General features: G+C 36.2%; 1 protein-coding gene across 9 annotated transcripts in view; it reads right to left on the bottom strand.

The window, feature by feature from the left end:
• The window catches only part of MIER1 (MIER1 transcriptional regulator), a 69,699-nt gene that overhangs the window by 37,472 nt on the left and 7,040 nt on the right, over positions 1 to 25,187 (bottom strand). For 4 of the 9 annotated variants that reach the window (XM_004588745.4, XM_058657797.1, XM_058657802.1 and 1 more), the window contains 5 exons: positions 16,928 to 16,952; positions 11,758 to 11,903; positions 4,454 to 4,612; positions 2,925 to 3,057; positions 637 to 701 (listed from right to left, as the gene is read on the bottom strand). In XM_004588745.4, the coding sequence (XP_004588802.1) occupies positions 637 to 701; positions 2,925 to 3,057; positions 4,454 to 4,612; positions 11,758 to 11,903; positions 16,928 to 16,952 (528 nt within the window). Of the gene's footprint in view, positions 1 to 636; positions 702 to 2,924; positions 3,058 to 4,453; positions 4,613 to 11,757; positions 11,904 to 16,692; positions 16,730 to 16,927; positions 16,953 to 25,187 lie in introns of all 9 variants that reach the window. The other 5 variants (XM_058657788.1, XM_058657794.1, XM_058657819.1 and 2 more) reach the window with 2 other exon arrangements.

Below are 25,187 nucleotides of genomic sequence, written 5' to 3'. Positions count from 1 at the left end.
TGGAGCAGCTGGAACATATTAGTGCCTGCATGGGATCCTGGCACTTGCAAGAGGAAGATTAGCCAAACAAGCCATCACGCTGAGCCAGATACAATTTAAGAATACTGCCAGTGTTACGTAGACAATCATTTAGAATTTTACTTATTTAACAATATCCTATTATAGAGAGCTCAAATTTCTTTCTTAACATATATTCTTTTCATCTGTCAACATTAAATTAAATCACTTTGAGTTTTCTCATCTATACTGTAACATGGAATGAAAATCCTGCAATCTGAAGTACTAAGCAAAACTCACTTTCATATTAAAATCAACCATAACTGCACCCCTCCAAAACTAAACAAAATCACATGTGATGTTTTTTACAGAGCAATGAAAGTCTAACTCAGCACCAGTATAGGGTTAGACCAAAACTGTAAATTTCTAATCTTGGTTTGAGTACTGTCAATTTACCAAAAATCAGCTCTTTTAATACCATTTTACAGAAAGATAAATATTTATCATCTGAATGCACTCGGGGGGAGTCTGAACATTCACCAGGGACCTTACATCAACTTAGTAATATATACAGTAACAATAATAATTACACCTGTTATTTTATACTAATTTACCCATTAATAATATGTTTCTAACTACCTTTTTCCAGTCTTCAGACGGAATATAGTCTTCATCTTCTTCAGATTCTTCTTCTATTTCACTATCTAAAATAAACAGGACAGGAACATCATAAAACCAGGGCTTGTCCTGCCTATATACACACACACACACTTTTATGTTTTGTTATGTCTACCATTAAATATTGTTATATGCCAAAAGGTATCTGGAGTTAGATCAAGATATGCTTAACTAAGTATCAACACTTTATGTTATACAAATAAAAAGAAAAAAACCTTTAAACTAGAAAAGTACATGTAGTTGGTACAGTGGTTCATGCACTGCTTGGGACATCACATCTCAGGTTGGATTCAAGTTGCAGTTCCTCGGTTTCCCACTCAGTTCTCTGCTAATGCACATTCTTAAGATTCGGCACACGACAGCTCAAGTACAGGGTACCCTGCCATACATGCAAGACATCCAAATTGGGTTGTGTCCAGGTTCTTGCTGGCTTGGCAAAGCCCTGCCTGTCACAAGCATCTGGGGGGAATGAACCACAGGATAGAACACATCTGCCTATCAGCCTTTAACATAAATGAAAATCTAAGAAACACAAGAAAAATTAGGAAAGAAAATGTATAAACCTTTTAGGATGATAGAATTACTACCAAATAACTTCCTTTAAAAACTTAAGAGGAGAAGTTGATCTAAAGTCAATATCATGTTGTTAACCTTCACTTCTCAAAGCTTGTTAATATGATAAATTATACTTCAATTTCTTTATAGGAAATTAGGGCTTGGAGAAAACCTCATTTCCAAACAGTATTCCTTGAAACACTGGAAATTTTGCGGTACTGGTTTAAGAGGAAAAAAAAATGAGGAAATAAATCCAAGGACCTTCATTCTTCCTAACCTTCCTTTTATCAGGGCTAGCAGCGTTGTTGTTTACTTATATTCTGGAATAGGAACAAATTTACTTGTAAAAAGATGGAAACCTGAAAGCTATTAAGATTGTCAGTTTCTCAAAGCTAAAATTGGTGGCCCAAGTTAAAAATGATATTACACAGAGACAATTTTATGGAAAAGCTAATATAAATGGCATATGTGTAAATATGTACATGACACATTGTATAATACAAATGTTATATGTATGTCTAGCTTCCACACATATATATAAATATATCACAAGTGCAATACTAAATTAGGAGTATAAAACAGTGTTTCAAGAGGCACGGTAGTCACTAGGCATTCTACTTCAAAAAAATTATTTATCTGACAGGCAAAAGTAGAGGCTTTTATCTGCTGGATCACTTGTCAAATGCCTCTGACAGCTATAGGGCTGAGGCCAAGAATCAGGAATTTAAACCAGGTCTCCCAAACAGGAACACAAGTACTTGAGACATTACTACTGCCTACCAGGTTCCACACCTAGCAAAGAGCTGCCTAACCTGGGGACTGAACCCAAGCACTCCAATGTGGAAATGGGCATCCTACGGAGTAGCTTAACCAGCAGCCCAAACCTCCACCTCCAAATCACATTTTAGAGCAAACTTGGCGAGGGACTTGCTTCTTCTTGAACTAAAGAGAAAAATATTAGCACAACTGCTCCAAATTTAAAATTAACACAATTATTTCAATAACTAATCTCTTTGTACTAACACTGTTCAAATGGATAAAATATTTGATCAAAACTATTTATTATACAAAAATTCTTAATAGTGGTACTATATTCCCTTCAATATTTTGTTACAAATCATTCATACAAACAATAGCCATATTTACAATTAGCTATTACTTTACATTTCATAAAAGGTTATTGTTTTCAAGAGTTTTTCTCTCTTTTCAAGTATAGGAAATTAGATAATAAATGTAATTATTAATACAGCTGGCTGCCTAGTTCTTATTAAAAAGTTTCTAGGTTAACAATTCACGCTTATGATAGTTACAGTGATAGCAGGTGAAATGTGCAAATATTTAATATATGCATTAAATGACTACTGGGTATTTCTGAACAGGTGCTAACCTATAAGAAATCAGGACAGTTCTTGTATACTGAGTTTCTTCCTCAAGAATCAATCCCTTCTTTATACAAAAAAAGACACTGACTAGAGTAATGCTTATGAATGTATTACTGTACACTGCTCAAAATGTTTGGGGCAATAATGGATCACAGTTATGATGGTGGTCCAACAACTATTTCATCTCATGAGGTCGTAGAAACACTAGTTCATACATTACAATGTTCCCATATTGTATTTTAAGTAATTGTAATTTAAGTAATACACAAAATAGTAAAATCATATCAAAACTAAGCAACCAACAATACTTACTTGTATCAAAATATTTACAACGACGTGGGCGAATGATTTCCTGAGCATCCTGAGACGCAGCAGGCTGTGATGGGTCATCATTGGAAGACTGGGTCTCATCTTCCTGACCGGACGAATCCTTCACAGTCTCTTCCTACGGAATAACACATTTATTCAGGATATAGAGAAAACTGTTACAGACAAAGTGCTACAGTAATCAGATTTCCTTTAAATATCTAAAACACCAGAAATCAATTCATTCAGTGTAGCATCGTGCTATGGGCTGGTTCCTAAAACATGAAAAAGGTTATTGGCGGTGAATCTAAATAGTGTGTAGATTAGATAACAGTACAGTAGAGTGCCGATTTCTTAGCCTTGATAAATATACCAAGATTACGTAAGATGCCAGCACTAGGAAAAGATGAGCGGGGTGAAGTATTAACAAAAACTTCCTAAACCTGAAATTATTTCAAAATAAAGAAAAATGAACTTGGAAGTGTCAATTATAAAAGCATTTAATCTTTTAAAAAGTTGATATAAACCATCTAGAAGAGACCCCCAAATCTGAGAAGACAGAGACCAAACCATCACCGCTATAGGGAGATTTCCAATCGTTAGGATGTATTTCTAAGATATCCTAATTTTTGACAATTAAATGTAACACTTTCAAAGAAGAACAAGTAATGACTGTGGAAGTAATCAAAATGAACATATTAAGAAATCATAACTTGAGCAAGAACAGTAGCATGTTCTTAAGCATACATTAGCTCCACTTTCTGTAGTTTAGTACCTCAAGTCAACCACAGTCTAAAAATGTTAATATTTGTCATGACTTTCAACAGACTATTCCACATAACTTTCTATTGAATTATACTGTAGTAACTGTTTTATTTCATTATGGTTGTAACCTCTTCCCATGTTCAATTTATACAATAGGCTTTACCACAGTATGCATGAGGATATTTCAAAAAGTTAATCAAAAATGTAACTAAAACTAAATTTATCTTAAACCATTTTCTTAAATCCTTGTAGTTTATTTCAATAAGCACTTTCTACTAACTTTTTTTTTTAAAAATTTATTTATTTTTATTGGAAAGGCAGATATAGAGAGAGGAGGAGAGACAGAGAGGAAGATCCTCCCTCCGATGATCCACTCCCCAAGTGGCCGCAATGGCTGCAGCTGAGCCATTCTGAAGCCAGGAGACAGGCTCTCTTCCAGGTCTCCTGCATGGGTAAAGGGTCCAAAGGCTTTGGGCCGTCCTCAACTGCTTTCCCATGTCACAAAAGGGAGCTGAACGGGAAGCGAGGCTGCCGGGATTAGGACCGGAGCCCATATGGGATCCTGGCACTTTAAAGGCGAGGACTTTAACCACTATGTATCGCACCAGGCCCTCCACTAACTTTCTGAAATAGCTTTATATCTGCAAGAATAAATACAGCCTATTTAGTGTTAAATACTACTATTTGTGGTTCCAGATATGTGTTGAGGGTCTTGGAGCCAAAATCTAGACCTAAAAGTATCTGCCATATATATATGCATATAACTTTACTTTATTTTCCCCGCTACAGCCACTGTTGTCATCATTATCAGCATCTTCATCATCTTCCCCTTCTTCCTCTTCTTCTTCTTCTTCATCTTCTTCAGGTAAACGAACAGTACTGTCATAACCATAAAGGCTGAGAAGCTCGTGAATTGGCATGTCGCCTTCCTAAACATAAAAATAAAAGTGCATTTTTAAGTCAATGATTTCATATTACCAAGTCGTAATTCACAAAAATATATTCATTCTACACATTTAGAAATATGCAAAGAATTTTCAAATCAGAAAATAAAAATTTTTGAAACTTAGGAACTTCCCAATACTGTATTGCAGTGCCTAGGTTAAAGCACCAGTTCTGCCTCTGACATGAGTTTCCTGGAAGGCAGCAAACAATGGCAAATAATGGGGTTCTTGCTACCCATGTGGGACACTCAGGATAATTTCCTAGCACCCAGAATTGGTCTAGGCCAGTTCCAACGGTTGGGGCCTTCTTTGAGTGAACCTGTGGATAGATAACAGCTTTTTTGCCCTCTCCATCCCTCTGCCTTTTAAGTAAATATAATCTAAAATTTATTTTGTTTTACAACCAATTCAATATATGTACATGGACAGTTACATGTTAATAATTAAGAATGCTATTCTTACTTAGGCAGAAAGTATAATTATAAAACAGACTATAAACTAAGTTAACAAGCCCATGGAGATGATGCTTGCAGCCCAGTTCATACAAATTAAAAAAATTCAGATGATATCCAGAAATGATACTGAGTTACAACAACAAAACTTATCCCACCATGGCTATTTCCCATTTAAAATCATTTCATGTGATCTTTATCATTTGTCTTACAGAACAGTTATATCCTCCATGTCACACATGAGGAAACAGGCTGACAGATAAAGCAATTGTTTTAAGTTACACAAGTTATTAGTAGTTGAGTCAGTTTAAGCAGTCAAACTCCTTGACTGTCATCAATATACCACAGTGCTTCTCAGCTGGGAATCTCTTTCAACCTCTCCAAAATACATGCTGCCTACATATGAAATAAAGAAGTATCTATTATGTAGTAAAAAGAAATCAGGTTTCTGCAGAACGTACTCATCCTATCATCAATTCATGTAAAGTTCCAGGGAAGTCACCTTAGAAATGCAACCAACATCACCTGAACATATTATATATATGCACACATTACACACCACAAATAAACACATGCTCTGAGGAAAAATGTCGGTAAATTTAGGACTTCAAAGTACCATAATCATGAACTAAGACATAATTTCTCCAGCATTCTGTGCCTTATCAAGGACAGAAATCAGTCTAGTCCATGTGTTAAATAAATCATTAAAATGGAGACAAACACAATAGTTGCAAAATATAATTTGATGACACTATCATTTAGATTGTACCAGAAATACTCCCATGATTATAACTTGGAAAATGTCCTTATGAGAAGAAAATGCCACTCAAAACATTACAAACAGATATTCTGGTATTATATCAGTAAATCTTAGCCAGGCACGAAAATTCAGTGCTTACATTATCACCTGCAAGTGCCAGGTTTTCATATGAGTACCAGTTCATGTCCTAGCTGCTTCACATCCAGTTCAGCTCCCTGTCTATGGCCTGCAAAAGCAGAAGATGGCCCAAAATCTTGCTACCCTACACCCACTTGAGAGACCTGGTAGAAGCTCCAAGCTTCAGATTGGCTCAGCTCCGGCCACTGTGGCCTTTGGGGAGTGAAGCATCAATCGAGGATAGTTTTGTTTCTTTCTCTCAATAAATCTGATCTGCTTTTCCAATAAAAACAAATAATCTTTAAAAAAAAAAAAACCTACAAATCTGTTTCTGAAAAATAAATACATCTGAAAACCCTAATGATCTGTACAGCTACAACCTGAAGAGCAGCATCAGGGCATACTTAATTGACAGCTCTTATATTGGGATCTCAAAATAAACCAATCAGGTCGTCAAGAATCTATGCCTCGTACTAAATTAGAAACTGTCCATATTTAAGTACACAAATTCAGACAGAGTATTAACAAGATACAGAAAACAGCAATTTATACACACAACAGCAAATGGTTGCCTAGTATCTATCTTCTATGTGCTGGACTTTCATACACGCTTTGATTTCACTGACTTATTCTTTCATAACAGCAAAAGCAGTCAGAACATTATAATCTTATTAGATCTCTGGAAGTACCAAAGCACTGCTACTTTTGTGTTCAATTAAGGAAACCGAACAGAAAATATATATTTTAGAGATGTTCTACAATATCTAGCACTAATTCCAGCCCAGATTAAGTTTCCTTAAGCTCATCCTGTACCTCAAATTAGGAGCAAGTTTAACAAGTCAAGACACATTCATGAATATAGGCCATTCCAGAAAAAACACTCAAGCATTAACAGCTTGCTGATCATGTTTACAAGCCTTAAAAATTTAGGAAGAGTTTGTTCTGCATTTATTCAATCCTCAAAACTATCTTATTATGTGTTATTATAACCTTTAATTTTTTTTTTCAATTGAGCTGACATCTTCAGATCATACCACTCAATAAATGGGACTCCCCTACATTGACAGATCATCTCCTGGCTACACCACAGCAGGTACATACCAATTACATAAATGCCCTCAGTTTCTCCACTGTTAACGTCTAGCTTATTCAAGGGCATTAAAATCATCTTGGGCCTTTTTAATACATATACAAATATATGTATAAATCACTTATTATTTGAAGGGAGATCTTCTATCTACCCATTCATTTCCGCACCAAAAGGATACAACGGCCTGCCTTGTGTCAAGTCAAGACAGGAGTCTGAAATGCCATCCAGGTTTTGCACATGGACGACAGAGGCTTACACACTAAGGTCATCTTTCCACTGCTTCCCAAGTGCATCAGCAGGGAGCAGGTCTGTAAGCAGAGCAGCTGGGACTTGAACTGAAACTCCAGCACAGGCTGCCAGGATCTGGTGTCGGCTTAATGCATAACTACAAAATAATGCCCTTCCCCCCCCCCCAGGCGGGCTTACTGAAACTAGGTACTAAAACTTACCTCTCAGTTTCTGATCTAACAAGACTCAGATGTGGCCTAAACATTGCATTTTTTTAACAGTACAAAGTGATGCTAATGCTTATACAGAGCCACTCAGAGAACCACCAGTCTCAAAGACATAGGTTAAGATTTTTATTAATCAGTATTTCCCAGTGGAAAGTAATAAAGCTTTAAAATTACTTTAATAAGGCTTATCACTAATGACACCACCAGCTCAGGCATTTGTCAAGAATGGCAGAAGCCAGACTGACCACAGGCAAAGGCTTTTCTTTTTTAACCACTATCACGACATCTGATATCCATGGTTAAATCAAAAATTTTTTCCTCTTTGTTGAAGCACAGATCAGAAAAGTATGACTCACTTTATAAAAATTCCCAATTGGCAAAGAAAATCCATTCAGGTGAGAAAAAAATGACTTATTACAGTAACAATACTACTACTTATTACAGTAGTAATAACCAAATCACACTGATTATAGCTGTTGATGCTACCTGTATCAGCCAAAATGAAATATAATTACAGAAGTCCATCACTGAAAGATTACAAATTACTGAAAGTTTGATAATTTTTTTTACCTGATTTCTCTATTACCTAGTTTCCATGGAGATATGCTATGTTCTAATTTATACTCAATTTGAAAGCAGCTACTGAGCAGCTTCTGGGACAATGCAAGAGCTCAGGCAAAATTATACACACAAGAAAAATAAATGTTTAATGTGAACTCATGCAGAAATTTGCTTTTTTGCCATAAGCAGGGAACTAGATCAGAAGTGGAGCATGGGTCACAAACCATCATCCCTATGTGATGCTAGTGCTACAGGTGGTAGCTTAGCCCACTATTCCACACCGCCAGACTCAAGAATGATGTGAGTCTTAATTAGGTGAAAGCCCTGGTTCCACACATTTGTTAGAAACAGGAGTACTACACTTTTAGCTAGCTTATAATAAATTCTTATCAGTCTAAGTCATCTTCAAGGTGAATTACATTATGTGCAAATAAAATATACTCTCCTATCCCATCAAAGAACCACTTGATTAATACTAAAAACAAGTAGTATGTAGCAGTATTCTGCTTTTGTTTAGGTATGAACCTCTTTAATTGCCATCACCTATTATGAAGGTATTAAGTAGTGGCACAGCAAGCTAATCCTCTACCCGCAGTGCCGGCATCCAATATTATTGCCAGAACAAGTCCCAGCCGCTCTGCTCCTCCCCAGCTCTCTGCTGGTGTTGCTGTACCCAGTGGGAGATCCAAAGGAAGCTCCTGCTCCCAATTTTGGACCAGTCCAACTATGACTGTGACAGCCACCCAGGGAGTGAACTAGCTGATGAAGACGTTTCTCCCTCACCCTTGCCATAATTTTGACTTTCCAAAAAAATCACCCCAAGTATACAGGTCAGAGCTTCACAGTAGTAAGAAAAATTATCTTATTAGATGCATAAAGTTAACATCTTGGAGGAAAAGCTGGATTACAACAAAAAATCAATTTTGTTGAGAAGTTTTGTTTCAAATTCAGGCAACATTTTCTGCATGCCTACTTACAATGACTGAAGTTTTCAAATTTTGCAAGCATAAAGAACTACTAAGTAAAGACCATTCATTACAATCTGTCCCTACCTCGTCCTAATGTTTTCTACTTTTGTACTCATCTTTCCTTAGTTATCCTTTCAAAGACTTTTTCTTAAGCAGTAAATATCAGGATCTGAGAGCACCTTATGTACAACATTATCTGAAAAAGGAAGCCAATCCAGATGGAAATATGGAAAAATGTATTTTAGTGGCACCCGAGTCCCTGATGCTTGGATATACCCTTACGTTTAACCATATTCCATGAGAATTTATTTTGACTAGGTAGTTCAAGATGGATTTCTGTTGTTACACATCCAAATTCCGATGACTTAACAATAAAGATGTCCTGTAAAACAAATGTTATTTCCTTCAAAACAATGGTCTGACTAAAACTCGGCCAACAGTATGTATCATACAACGGCCTGTTAGTCACCTCTCAGAGAATCTCTCATTAGCTCCTATTAATCAAAGTCTGCACTCTACCAGATATCAAGAGGGATCCCTTCAACTTAAACTGCAACATCACAACCAAGTAATAGCATTTTATTGAATTGATACAAGCATTAAAGAATATACAAACAGAAGAACAAAGTGAAATTAAGAGTCAAGTATAGATTTTCAGTTTTGAGTTTCACATTATCATTGGGGTTTTATGAATGATGCAACTATTAAGATTGATTTAGGGCTTATCATGTGCCAGGCATTGTAAAAGTGCTTCATATATATTATTTTTGTAATTAGTTACCTAACCTTTTATTAAACTTTAGTTATCCAAAGCTAAATCTGGTTAAGGAGTAAAGCCAGGCCACAGACGTGGGCTGTTTGAAATCACTTCACGCTGCATCTTCACTGAAGAACTTCGAAAGATACTAGAAAAATGGAATTAAAAGCTTATTTGGAAATGGGCATTTAGCTAGAGGTTAGACGCCCACACCCTTCAGGATACTATCAGAGTTGAGCACCAGCTTTTTCTCCTGATTCTAGCTTCCTACTGAGGCACACATGCAGGCTTCAGTGAGTTCCTAACTCAGTTCCTTGGGAGATCCAAATTGCAACCTGGGCTCTGATCTTTGGCTCCCACCACTGTGGGCATTTGGGCAGAGACAGTGGACAGAAACTCCCACTCTCTATCTCTCTCTCCCCCTTTCTCGGTAACAAATGTATGTATTTTTTTAAATAAAGTTTATTTTGGTGTAAAAACCCAGTTTCTTCATACTGTGCATTTTTCATTATGTTTCTGATAACCCCTAATTTACTTGGATTTCAAAAACTTTTTTTTTCAAAGGTTATTTTTTAATTCCATTTATTTAAAGGCAGTTTTTATTTAAAAGGGAGTGGAACGATAAAGAGAGATAAAAGAGATGAGAGAGATCTCACTTTTCCATCTGCTGGTTCATTCCCCAAAAGGCAAACATGACCTTGACTGGCTTAGGGTGAAGAAAGGATCCTGGAACTCTATCCTGTTCTCCCACATGGGTGGCAACGGTGACGCACTTAGGCCATTTTAACACTATTTTTCCAGAGCACTAAAATGGAGCTGGATTAGAAGCCAAGCACACAGAAATTGAATGGGTGTTCATATGGGAGAGCAGCAGCAACTTCACCCTTAACCTGGGCCACGCCATGGTGGCCCCTTCTATAAACTTTTTGAAGTTCCTTCTTATATGTATAATAAACTGCCATCTTTGGACACTGACCTAAGGTTAAGTGTGTAACATCTGATGTAATATGACATAAAACGTGTTGAAGATAGGTTATAAGGAATAAGGACAATGGACAAATTCCCTTATTGTACTAAAAGCAATAAGTTGTGTAAGTATTATCACTAAAAGGTTAATTACGTTGCCATAAGCTAAACAGAAACTAGCAACAGGTAGAAAAAATGAAAAACTCAAATATTATATCTGAAATTCAATCTGTACTAAAAGGCAAGTGACAAAGCTATCAGTGATAGATAACTACTGAAAGATGGTATGAAATCCATTTCCTGGATACTAGAGGTAGTACTTCTCACAACGGAGGTAATCATTAAGAAATTACTATGAATAGCTGTAGATGTTGATCTTTTAAGTCACAGTCATTTGGCAGATGGTACCTACTGCAGCAAAACTCACATAATAGTAAATGCTTAAGAAGGAGTGAAGAAGGAAAGAGGTGGTTTCCATTTGAGAAGACCTCAGGGACTACAATTTGCAAAGGATATTTAACATGTAAAAGACTGGAGAAACAGAACATGGAATATTCTAGAATTCAAATAAATAAGAATGGTAAGCTCTATTGCATTCCACTGAGAAAAAAGTGTAATTAACAATGAAAGTCACTGGTCACCTTGACAGGAAACACTGGAGAGGATCCACTGTACTTTGTGCAGTGATTGAAAAACTGAAGTTCTAAAAGGGAGTTAAGTGGAATGTACTATAATCAGGAAAGGACAGAAGTGCAGGAAGGTGAAATTTTGGACACCTTCATAACGTCTACTTTTGATCAAGATCTGTGATGTTTCACCCAATATAGTTTTTTAATATACTTTATTACAAACTTTAAATATTCTACCCATGAGATCAACTATTTCAATTCAGATTATTTATTACACAACTCTCCCATAAAGACATCAAGTTAGAATTTCAAATATTTCCTCTTTTCACCAAATTGTAACCACTTCATCTTCTACCTCTATTTAACATTATTTACCCTTGCAAGATCCTCTATTTCAGAACTGAAGTTTGTTTCTCCTTCCATCATTTCTTCCTCTTCTAATGTTCGTTCATCATCAAAATCATGTACCAGCATGTCAGCTGATGGATCAAATTCATGGTCATCTGATGTTGCTGAACCTCCTGGTAAAGAATATTTTAAAAAAAATTTTGGTAAACTAAATTAAATGTCTTATTAATATTACTGTATATGCTTTACTTATTTGAAGTTGGATATTAATCACAAGCAGGAAACAAATAATATTTATTGATTTTTTAAAATCCTTGCCCTTATTCATCACCGCCAATAGACGAAGCAAAACACTACTTAGGATTTATTTTTGCCTCTCTCATTCTTATACGCTCAGAAATGCAAAAATGGGATAGCAAAAAAACGGGACAGTTTATAGCTTTAAGGTGTGTTGCAGTCCTCTATACAAGACGGATAAGGAATAAATAATGATATCAAGTAGGAATGGACTTTTGAGGAAAAAAAAAATCCTGAGTTTCCAAACATTTGTTGACTCCTAAATTATGAACTGCTGTGGTCCATAAGGAAAATAAGAGTCATGTGAAATTTATAGTCACTTGCACACTGCCGTGAGTCACAGCACCACATTCTTCTCCAGTGATGGACTACACATACAACAGTGGCTGTGTCATCCAGGCACTCTGGTTTTAAGTATTTTCTCTGATGTTTATACAACAAAATAACCTAACAATTCATTCATTTCTCAAACCATGTTCCTGTCAACAAGTGCTGCATTACTACAGTGAGGGCCTTCAAAAAGTTCATGGAAAATAGTTTTAAAATATGAATCACGTATTTCCAACTTTTACGCATTAAAAATAAATCGATCTTTTGATTCCACCTTTCCATGAACTTTCTGAAGAACCTTTGTACAAACTCTAGTGAAAATGGAGACGCACTCAAATTGCATCCCTCTACCATGGGTAGCTGCTTTTAGTTGTCACGTTAATTCACTCAAAACAGTATAAAAGCAAGCTTCTTAAAACTGCATACTGAATTTTCATTGAAAGCATTAAAAATAAACTAGTAGGTAACTGATGTGCAAGCTACTCTAATCTACTTTCAGCCTGGTGGTCGCGGAACACTGCTTTGATACTTAAGCAGACTACCAAGGCTGCGCATACCAACGCATCAAATGTTCTCTGATTTGACAAACACTAAATCTAGCTGCAATTCTGCAAAGGCATTATTTACTAATAAGCAAATGAGTTACTTAACATTGAAACATTAGCTAGAAATTTTAAAATTTAACTTTTGTTTAAGTTACATTAAGAGATGAACTTGTCTCTTAATATTACTGAAGAGAATCAGTCAATAAAACAAAGAGGTTAATAGGCTGACTTCCTAAAAACTAGATTAATAGAGATGACGGTGTTCAAGACACAGGTTTCTTTAGTCACTTTCAACAATTTCCTGGGTAAAACCACATTATGAGTACTTATTCTGTGCCGGACAGTATGCTTAAGCACGTTACAAACATCTCAACTAATCTTCAAATAAACCCATGAATACAGCTTCACCTTATTTAAAGAAAAAAGGCTAAGGGCTGAAAGAGCTAAAGTAACATGTCTTAAACTCACACACAAAAAAGTATGTAGCAAAGATAGAATCTGAATGTAAGTCTGTTAGTTCCAAATTCCAGTTCCTATGCTTTCACTGCACTGTAAGCTTCCTGTAGGTCTTTGCGAGCATCCAACCTCAGAGTATTTCAGCAGTTTATGTGAACATGTGATGTCTTTCAAGTCATACAGATGGCAAAACACTTAACAGTCATTGTGCTCTTTGAGAATATACATCCACAAATAAATGAATTTTACATTAAATTTTAAATACAAAATAATATATAACTACCTACCAAATCACTATAATCTTCCATTATAGTGAATATAAGTTATTAATAATTATCAAAATTAAAGAATGGCTTACAAAATACTTACAAATGTACAAGCATATTACTTTTATTTTTCCTGTAAATAAAAAAGCAACCTGGTACAACTTTAGTGGAGCACTGCAGTACTACCTGGGGATCTGAACACAAGGCACTGTGTAGGGTCACATTTTGAGAACCAGTAAGTTGGCTATCACTTTTTCCAATTACTGTTTCTTTTTGAATTTTCAATGGAAATTTCTGAAAACTTCCAGTTTGCTCAGGAATCTCCTGGGACTTTCAGTAGTCTGTAACTGTGTATTCCTACAGAAGACACTATATATATTTTCTTCCCCCTTTCAGCAGAAAACCATTAAAAAAAAAAAACACCTTTTATCTACTACTAATCATCCTTTATCAGCTACCTTAACAATTCCCAGGGTGTATTAGTACGCAGCATCAAATCATGAGTGTTATGTATGCCTTTTTTAAGATCTCCACAATGTTATTATGTACAAAGCCAATTATATTTAATGCTTGCCACTCTACAATCCCACTACATGAAACAATAAACAGAAATAACATTTTTCTTTGTTCTCATTATAATTCCTTTCCCTGACAAAAATGGTACATCTCTCTGTAAACATTCAAAAATTTTGCCATGCCTTAATTTGGTCTCTGCTTAATCTGACTGTAATTTTTTCTTTAGGCCCAACTAACCATTCTATTCCTTTACAATAACTGTTAGGCCCATCATTATACTTCTCCTAAGTGAAAAAAACAAAATCCCAACAACAAATTATTACAAATGGAGTATAGCATTTCATGTAAATAAGTACCTTGCTTCAAATACTTGCCTCACATGACTAACAGGTCTATATATCATTTCAAAGATTCAAAGAAATTCATTTTATAATATCAGCTGTACTCATTTAATCTTCTCTGATTATCTTTCTCTCCTTAATCTACACTGTAAAGGTTACTAGTCACACATATAAGGTCTTGTATTATGTCTCCACCACACTTTACGTTGACCAAAGACAAATTAGTTGGCATGTTCATATGACTACTATTTCTACCACTGGTTCCAAAGTACAGATGCTACAAAGGGCACAGCCTTTTACCAGTTATATAAGCCATTTTACGCAAAGCCTCAACTGTTTTATTTTTTTCACCAACTTTTATAACTGCCTACACTCAGCATCACTTGTAAGAACAAGTCCTTGAGCAAAAGCCTGATAGTATAAATTCTAACTCAAGAGATTTTCCTCAGTCTGAAAACGAAGCATAAACATACGATCTATATGTACAAATATTCAACATGTAGCAAGCAATAGTAAAGATATCTGTATATTTCAAACTGCACTACTTTTGTAGTTCCTAGGCTGATTCAAATGCAATCAAAACTGAGAATGTTCTTTAATAAAAGTATTACTTTTGAGGTACTTATTTGTATATATTTATGAATCAGCTGATGACTGCCTCAGAAACTCATCGGAAAACACTGCAACTCAGTCCATCTGCACTATCACAACACAACAAAAACAACTAGTACAATTTTTTTTCCCCAAAGAAAATGATTTCACTGTTTGAAAGGAAAATACTATGAACAATTCCATCCTAATTGGCATGGTCCTGAAAAAGCTGTAATGATTAGATTACTTCCAACCTCAACCACTCGGGGCATACTTATAAACCAGGAAGGTGAAAAAAATACCGAGTTTCAAAAATGTCACAAAGTATAACGTACTTTAATCTTAAGCATATTAAAAAGATTTTAGTTAGCTCTGAAATACACACAAAATTAACCATCAGGTCAGGCGCAAGAGCCCATTGGCTAAAATCCTTGCCTTGTACACACCGGGATCCCATATGGGTGCCTGTTCTAATCCCAGCAGCTCCACTCCCATCCAGCTCCCTGCTTGTGGCCTGGGAAAGCAGTCGAGGACGGCCCAAAGCCTTGGGACCCTGCACCCGCGTGGGAGACCTGGAAGAGGTTCCAGGCTCTAGGCTCTTGTCTTTGAATCAGCACAGCTCTGACCACTGCACTCGCTTGGGGAGTGAATCAACGGAGGGAAGAATTTCCTCTCTCTATAGGTGACTTCCCAATAAAAATAAGTAAAATCTTTCTTTAAAAATTTTTTTTAAAAATGAACTATCAATTCAGCACTAGTCATTTAAAAAAGAGTGGCGATTTTGTTCAACCCCCAGAGTACAAAATTATTTGCGTTATGAATAGGATTCTGAACCTTATAAAAAGGTTTATACTCTATCAAGCTTTTTTCCTCTAAAACTTAACAGAGAGGCAATGATTCAATAATTTGGTTAAGTTCAGTGATGCAAAAACACAATACCTAAATATCCAACATACATAGCATATTTTTGAACAGAACTTTAGTATGCCTCAGAGGACTTGCTTTTTCAACCTGTCACAATGGGCTGTTTTTACACCTGTATACTTCAGGCAGACAGCTCTACTTCTGTTGGTAAGATCTGGAAACGTAGGCAAAAAGACCTAGCACCTGACTCCTTCCACTGCCACACAGCTCCAACTAATTACTGCAGCGTAAAAAATGCCGTTCTCAGCGCTGCCAACGACGGACTTGATCACAGATATCCTAAACCTTGATGTATATATAAGATTGGTTAACTTTTTAAATATCATTGGAGTGGTCAAACAAAAATGCTGTGGCCCAGATTAGTTCAGAAATCACAAGTCTGCAGTATAAATCACAGAAATGTAATCATTGGTTGAACTTGTTCATATCTGAGAATAACTTCAATCATTTATCAAGATCATTATTTATTAGTTGAGTTTTTTATTCTTTTCACTTACTAAAAGGAAACTTTTTCTCTCAAAAATGAAAACTTCATTTCCTAGACAAGCATACATTATTGAGCTGACTGCGTAAAAAAATCATATATATTTCAAACCAAGCAACAATTTTAAATTGTAAAAAAAAATACATATGACAATTCACAGAAGAAGAAAATAAAAATAACTCAGAAACAGTCACGACGATGAGCAGCCTCACCTGTACTTTCATGGGCAGTCAAACATTTCATCCATTTCTTTATCCCCAGAGAAAAGAAGCATTCAGAAGAAAAGCAAGTCAGATGACAGTCTAATGCCTCTAGCCTTTATGCAACTAATGACAAATGTTAGCCAAATATATATACATATGTATGTACATACACACACACATACATACAAACACACACACACACATACATACATCTGTATTTAAATAAATAGGGAGAAATGCTTACCTGGACTTGAAGACTCAACAGATGGCTAATGAGGGGAGAAAAGAAGAAAAGTTAGCATTTTCCTATGTGTATCTTCTTCACAAACAGTACAGGAATTAGCTAATGCTAACATAGGACCAAAAATTATACTGGAAGTTTTAGTGTCTGAACTGGGAAAGACAAATTCAAACTTCTACATAGCTTTCCCTTTCATTGCTTATAAACAGAAAAACTCAGGCACTTCTAAGTTTAGAAATTATAATATAAAATTGAGTCAAAAGCAAATTGAAATATTAAAGGCAAACACGATGTCCTTAAAGAGGTGTGATTTTAGATCTTAAGAAAGAACTTTTCGAAATACTTTCTCCTAACAACTTACACAAAACTGCACATAACTGCAATTAAACCCTTCCGTGTATCAGAATGGAGGTGGAAACAATTTGAAGAAATCATGTCAACTAAAAACTAGGTTGTAAGAAAGCAGATGAAAAAATTAAAATGTTATTTAAGCACAACAGTAAATTAAGGTTAATCTTCAGGATAAGCAGCATATTTTTAACTACCATTAACAACCACCCAAGCCAAAGCCTACAGAGATGTTAGACAATATGATAGCAGCTTGTACAGATACCTGATTTTAATGTTTCCCCCGCTACCGAGCCATTCTATTTGTCATAAATGCAGTCCAAAGCAACTGGAAAATTTAAAAACTAAATTGATAGCAACCTATTTTATTGGCTACCACTCTGACAATGTCTCGTTCTGTTTTAACTTAATTCAGGATTATAAACAAATCAGTCACAAGCACAAACACCTTAAGGACAAATTCAGTAACTGGAAAGATGTTTCAGATGACATTAGCTTTAGAAGTAATATATTGCCAGTTCATTCAAAGCTATCTATTTCACGTTTATTAGAAGACAGAAATGATGGGAGGCCAAAGCACGAGCAAAGGGATTAAAGGATATTACAGTATTTTCTTTCTGCTAAGCAACAGGTCACTGCAGCAAGAACAAAACAGAAATGAGAAAAATGCCCAATTCTTTAAAAGCTAAGCATCCAGGTCAAATTCCAATGTACTAAATTTCCATTTTCAAAATTGTCTGCTATGATATCACACAGTAAAACATGTAATGTAATACAGTAAGAATGGCATTCTAGGTTTCACGTGTAATTAACATCAGGTTCTATCAAGACACTTTTTCAAAGGTCCTATCTTTTGTTCTAATTCTTAACCGAAAATGGTTCTTATAACATTGTGATTTTAATGAAACAGACAGCATCTAATGCTGTGAATTTCCAATGTTATATCTCCATCATTACTTAAGTTACTCTGTCAGAGCACAATCAATATATTACTTCTTTTTAATTACAAGAAAGTAATGTAACCATTAGATATTCCAGGTTGCTTAACATCTTTTGGGCACAGCTACGTATTTCAGGCTCAAAATGGATTTAAGCAGCATACAAATTATTACATAGCAAATCAAGATTTTAAAATAATTAACTTACGTTCCATGAAGTTACATTTTATTTTTCAAGTGTAAGCAAAACCTGTGCCTATGGCTACAGCAATGCTAATGACCAAATCTTTTTGTTTTGTTTTTTTTTTTTTAAGACTTGCTTACTTTTACTGGAAAGGCAGATTTACTGAGAGATAGGGAAACAGAAAGAACGATCCTTTGGCCTTGGGTCCATTCCCCAAGTAGCCCCAATGGCCAGAGCTGAACCAATCAAGAACCAGGAGCTTCTTCTGGGTCTCCCATGCAGGTACAGGGTCGCAAGGCTTTGCTCATCCTCTGCTCCTTTCCCAGGATACAAGGAGGGGAAGTGGAGCACCCAGAACACAAACAGGTGTCCATATGGCATCCCAGTATATGCAAGGCGAGAATTTAGCCACTAAGCCATGGCACGGGCCCCTACCAATGACCTGCTTCATCTGCTCCCAAATTCACCATCCACAGAAAGTAGCTTTACAATATTGTTTTTTATTTCATTAGAAAATAAAAAGAAAAAAAACCTGCATTTTGCTTTTTTGGAAAGATGAACAGAGAGGAGAGAAATCCTCCATCCACTAGTTCACTTCCCAAATGGCCAATGGCCAGAGCTAGGTCAGGCTGGAGCCCAAGCCCAGGTGTTTTATCAGTCTCCCAACTTGGGTGCAGCAGCCCAAGCAGCTGGCTCATTTTCTGCTGCTTTCCTAGCCCATCAGTAGTACGCTAGACTTGAAATGGAGCAGCCAGGACATAAACTAGCACTGATAGGAAATGCCGGAATTCCCAGCAGTGGCTAAACTCATTAAACACAGGCACATTTTTCCTTTTTAACAAACTTTTAGAACAGATGCATGCCACCAGAAAAACCCACCAGCTTTTTTTTTTTTTAACAAATTAAAAGCTTAAGAGGCAGTTTTTCGCGCATTTTTTTCAAAACTCCAAAATTATCCTATTTAACTAACATTCTTCTAATTATATTTTTTAAAAACTTAGGGTAAAAATAAATGACTACTGGGTAAAAGGTATGCTTGTAAAGATGTCAGGAACTAGAAATCAGTGATACTGAATTGCATATGGCACCTATATGCACCACTCTGCATGCCTCACAGGACTAAATGCCAATAAATACCATAACGATTTTCATTTTATTGGGAAACAATTACCACTGAAATGTTCTGGAAAAAAGCCCCAACTGCTTTCCATTCATTACGGTATCAAATGTTTATAAAACTGGTAGCACTTCTGGGCCAGTGAAATGGCTTAACTGGCTAATGCTGCAAACCCTGGCATGCAGCAATGACAGTTCAAGTAATTGGGTCCTTATAATCCACGTTACTCTGTGCTTAGGTCCGGGCCTGGTCACCATTTCAGATGTCTGGAGGCTAAAAGAGTACACAGAAATTCTCACTCTCTATCTCTGTCTCTCAAAAAAATAAAGAAAGAAATAAAAGAAATAAAATGAAAGAACCTACTGTCCTATTGTCTGACGTACAGGGATGTTTCAAAGACTGACAACTGAGAGCAGGGGGAAAGAAATGAAAATGTATGTCTGTAGATATACTCAGAATCTATTTATGTTTTCATGTTCCAAAATAAAATTAGGGGTATAGCAACAAACTAAATTTTCTTGAAACTTAACTATACCCAATTAAAGCAAAGGTGAACTTCTGCAAAACTGACATTTGAAAGTGGTCCAAATTTTAAATATTAGTTTGTCAAATTAGAATACAGAATTTAAGTTTAGCTATTACAACAGGAAAAGTTTCAAGGCACACTGAAGGCAATATTTAGGTATAAAATAAAAACAGCAACAGCACTGGCTTATATGAAGGCAGTGCTGCACATTTTCAAATGCATATAGTTACTGGATCACAGAACTGGCAGCAGTGTCTGCCCAACTCCTCCACCTTGTAGACAGTAAACCCAGGGAGATAAAGTAATAAAGTGAAAGCACATCTCAGCTCAGAGCCTCTAACTCCTCAGGGTCCCTCCTACTACTTTCTAGAAAAACAATGTAATTTTTTTCCTCTGTACTTCTCACCTCTTTTCCCTTTTCTTTTCAAATGGTTTTCATCTCTCCAAAGCAGGTTTAAAGATTAAGTCCAAGTTACTTGTCATATTACAGGTCACCTATCTCTTGAAACTGATACCATTCCAAGAACATCAGCACATCTACTATTAATTACTACAGTACACCAGAAAGGGAGAGAAAGAACTAAGAACAAAATAAAAAGTACTCCTTTAAAACAGTGGTTTCTCCTCCAAAAAGAAACTACCTCAAAGAGTTTAAGCAGGAAACAAGGTTAACATTTGGGATTAAAATGAAAAAGAAAAAAGAAAATGTATCCAAGAGGTCAGCATCGTGCCCCATGGCATCCTCTATCAGGGTGCTGGAGGACTGGCCACTCAGCTGCAGGTCCAGGCTCCTGTTAATGCGCCTTGGAAGACAGAGGATGGCTGAGGTACTCAGGTTCCCGCCACCCATGTGAAGACTAAGACAGATAAACTTCCTTGCTCCTGACTGCAGCTTGCTACAGCTCAGGTTGCAGCAGCCATCTGGGAGTCAATCAGTGGATGGAAGGAAAGATCTTTGATTCTCCCACTCTGCCTTCCATATAAAAAGAATAAATAAATTCGCAGTCATATAGCATTAGAAAAAAATCTGAGTTGTTACAACAACTCTGGAAATAAAAAATTTTGACATGAATACACCTAACAAAGTATACCAACACACATGTACAGTTCACCACCACAATGCTGTCAGGGCAAAAAGGTGAAAGAAAAGAAAAATCACTCAATGATTTAGAAATGGTATTTATTTCAAATAATGGAAGACTATGAATCAATTAAGAATGAGAAAGATATTAACATTTTAAGAAAAAAATGTAATACAAGTATATAATCAGGGAAAAAATTAGGATAGAGTACATATAAACATTTCCTTCAAACAGATACACAATATGTTAAGAGTTACCTCTAGGGAACATGTCAGGGTGAGGTCACTTTTTTTCTCCAATTGTTACACCTTTCTGCACTGTTTGGATTTTTCTAAACATGCTCATACACATTTTCTTAAAAAGGGCCCAATGTGGTAACCTAGTGGCTAAAGTCCTTGCCTTGCTTGCTCCTGGATCTCATATGGCTACTGGTTCATGTCCCGCCTGCCCCACTTCCCATCCAGCTCCCTGTTGTGGTCTGGAAAAGCAGCAAAGGATGGCCCAAAGCCTTGGAACCCTGCACCTTCGTGGAATAAGCTCCTGGCTCCTGGCTTCGGACTGGCTCAGCTCCAGCCATTGTAGCCACCTGGGGAGTGAAAACAGCAGACAGAAATTCTTTCTCACTGCTCTCCTTCTCTGTAAATCTGACTTTCCAATAAAAATAAATACATCTTAAAAAAAAAAGAAAGAAAAAGTAATTCTGATGGAAATACGGAGAATTCTGAACCATTTCTATTTTTCTCAATTTTTAACTTTCAAAAATTAATTTCTTGGGCACACTTTTATCTCAGATGGCAAATAACACTGCACAGAATTTATCAACAGATAAATTCTAGTCACTTTACAGCAAGTTATCTTCACCCATGTATCTGTATCATCTAGTTGATAAAAGCTGTCAACAGTTCTAACATTCAATATTTCTTATGTGCTCAAATGTTTTACATTTTTATAGAATATGATGTGAACTTTCTTATAGAAAAGAAATCTGTAATTTAGGACAGAGTGAAAGATTAACTAGAGAGTATCAACATTATTTTTACTTCCCCTTACCCCACATTAAGGTAGTAAAACCACAAAGTAATCAGGAGCGCTTTTTATTCTATGCAATCCAAAAGCTAACTGTCAGAGCAATTTCTTCCCCTAAACTGCTGTAAACACTGCTAGCACTTACTGTAAGGCACCTACAGCTATGGCACTGCGGAGGGAAGCCAGGAAGGAGGGACCTAAGCTCTGGTGAAAGGTGAAGGCACTGTCCAAGGGGCTTCCCATCACTCCCTCACTGTCCCCATTCAAGAGTGTCACTTGGCCATAACGCTAGGGAAAGCTAAGTATAAAAAAGTTAAGAATGCAATAGAGCTAAGATTAGCAAATTTATCAGAGTCACTGCTGTAATTTAGAGGCTACAAGGCATTACGGAAAACAGGAACTAGAAATTCAGAATTCTTAATCATGCCACACACTAACTGTGCAACTCAGGAAGAACTACATAAACAGCTCATTTTCATTGCCCCTATGATTAAAAAAAATTTATTTTTTTCAGGTTTAGTTCAATTTTCTTTGAGACCTATGTATTAAACTTCTATTGTAAATTGTTCAAAAATCAAAACACTACTAACGAGTACTTAACTAAATGGGAAGGATATTTTTTCTAGGACTGTAAGGAAAAAAACGACCTGAATTTGCAGCAAGCCTTGTGGGGTTCTACTTTACAGATTCCACATCCTCAACTGCAACAGTCTGACACACTTTAAGTCAGAAAATAAGTCAAAAAAAGGACCTTCAAAGGAGTACTGGTACTTGAGCCAATTACTTCTCATAAAGATGTGTTTAAACATTAAAGGTAATGTTTACTTTTCAATTATTTGTGGGAACCTGACTAGACTCACCAGAATTATTTTATCATATTTTGTTACTATACTTCTCCAACTACCTTTTCCACCTTTTTTTATACTTTGAGTGTTACTCAAGTTAAGCTTTTCAGGGTTCTCACAGAAGGGTATTCTTGAGTTTTTTGTATTAAAATCTTATTAACCCTGAAATATAAATACTAAAAGAAGAAAACCCATTACCAGTGTAGAGAATTATTAAGAGCTTAAATTCACTGCAGTGAAACAAGATATGCTTTGAGTCAAAACATTCAATAATAACATTCAACATTTCCTATTTCCTTAAGGAACAAACTCCAGATACATTCAAAAAATGCTAGGGAAGGAGTTTGTTTTAAGGCAATAAGCAGACTATTATTTTTAGAAATATTAAAGAAAAATCTTTAAATCATTATTTTAAACTAATCATCTTAATTAAAAACCATTCTGTTGTTTTTCCTTGTACCAGAGACTGTGACCTGGAAAGGCAGGTCCTGCACACTGTGACTGTTAAGATTAATTTTTCCTAGAGAATAATGTCCTTCACATGTTTACAAACTCTGAAATCGACACAAATTGTTCATTCCCCGATGTCCCTACCCCACATTCCTTACAAGACCCAAAGGACCAACTATTTCTTCCTTATTTTTCCTCTCTCCCATAGCTTTCTGCAAATTCTGACTACTCTGTAACTTTTTTTCTTAAGTGGGATTAGATAACCCTCTTTTAGAAAATCGATAGGTTTAAAAAATACTAAATAAGGAGAAATACTACCTGCAAGTATTAACAATGTGCATTTCTTCTAAGCATATCAAATAGTTAATATTACACAATTTAAGAATCATTAAATAATCATGAACTAACATGACCAAATAATCTACTTAAACCTAAAGCAGTTTGTATTCAAAACCTAAATTTTTTTTTTTCCGGAAAAACACAAGGTCAGGGCCACTCTCTCACAGAGCAAAAAGCAGGAAAAACAAAAAACAAGCCAGAAGCCTAATAACTATAAGTAACTTTTTTCTCTGGAGACGTTTCTTCAATAAGTGGTTTTTTCCCCCCTCAGATTTAGCATGAGAAGTGTATGACCGCTTTGGTTTTGCTGTCGCTTCACCACTGGCTCAGATCAGGTCCAGCTGATGCAAAGTGCAACCGCTGAGCAAAAGAATGCTTTTGCTCCATGCTTTCCAGTGGCATGGCGCATGCACTAGTGTGCACACACACACACACACGCATCTACTGAGCGCGCTCAAGGATTAAATTGAAGCACTGTTACAAACCAAGCACTATTTCTGCAGCTGGTTTTCTTAAATAAACTGGCTTTGAAAATTATTCTAATGACAAAAGCATAAAGAACAGGGAAATTATAAATTAATTTTACTTTTTACCTCTTCACCAGTTTTAGTTTTTGGTAGAATGCAGATCAAGAATTTACGCTTCTCTTCCTCCAAATTCAATACAAATAAAACCATCTGCAAGTAACTTAAGGACTCAGAAAATGAATTAAGCTTTGACACCAAACAAATAAAAGTCCTAAAAGCAAAGCTCAGGTTTTTACTCTTTCAAATTGAGCTAACAAAGAACACATTTCTATAAAACCCAAGACCTCATTCTCTACGTGCTGAAATATTAAAAAAGTAAGATACAAAAAAATGAGGAATTATTAGTGACCTCTAGTACTTTCTTCCTTCTGTCTTACCCTAATGTAAATGCCCTTGGTTTCTAAAACAAGAAAAAAATATTAATAATCTAGTACTCCGGGCAGTTATATTTGTGGTAAAGTTTTCTGAAACGGAAATCTGGCTGCATTTTCATACACTAAGCTGATTTCCCTTCAAACATACCTTGCCTTTACACCTAGTGGGACGACACACAGCTAAATCCTTGTCTTGCAGCCACCAGGATCCCCTGTGGGCACCAGTCTGTAACACTCCGGCTGCTCCACTTCCCACCTAGCTCCCTGCCTGTGGCCCGGGAAAGCAGCAGAGGACTGCGCAAGGCCAAGGCCGTGGGACCTGCATTTGGATTCCGCCATTGCAGACACTTCGGGAGTGAACCAATGGACAGAAGATTTTTCTGTCTCTCCTCCTCTCGTTTGTAAATCTGCCTTCCCAATAAAAACAAATCTTACAAAAACTGAAAAGTATCTTGCCTTAGAATGACGACATAACAGAGCTCACAAGCCTGTGAGTAAGCACCCTGA

The sequence above is a fragment of the Ochotona princeps genome, chromosome 2 (assembly GCF_030435755.1).
Source record: "Ochotona princeps isolate mOchPri1 chromosome 2, mOchPri1.hap1, whole genome shotgun sequence".
In the NCBI taxonomy this organism is placed as follows: Eukaryota; Metazoa; Chordata; class Mammalia; order Lagomorpha; family Ochotonidae; genus Ochotona; species Ochotona princeps.
The sequence above is the reverse complement of the archived record's forward strand: the minus strand, read 5'-3'. Positions and strand labels throughout refer to the sequence as shown.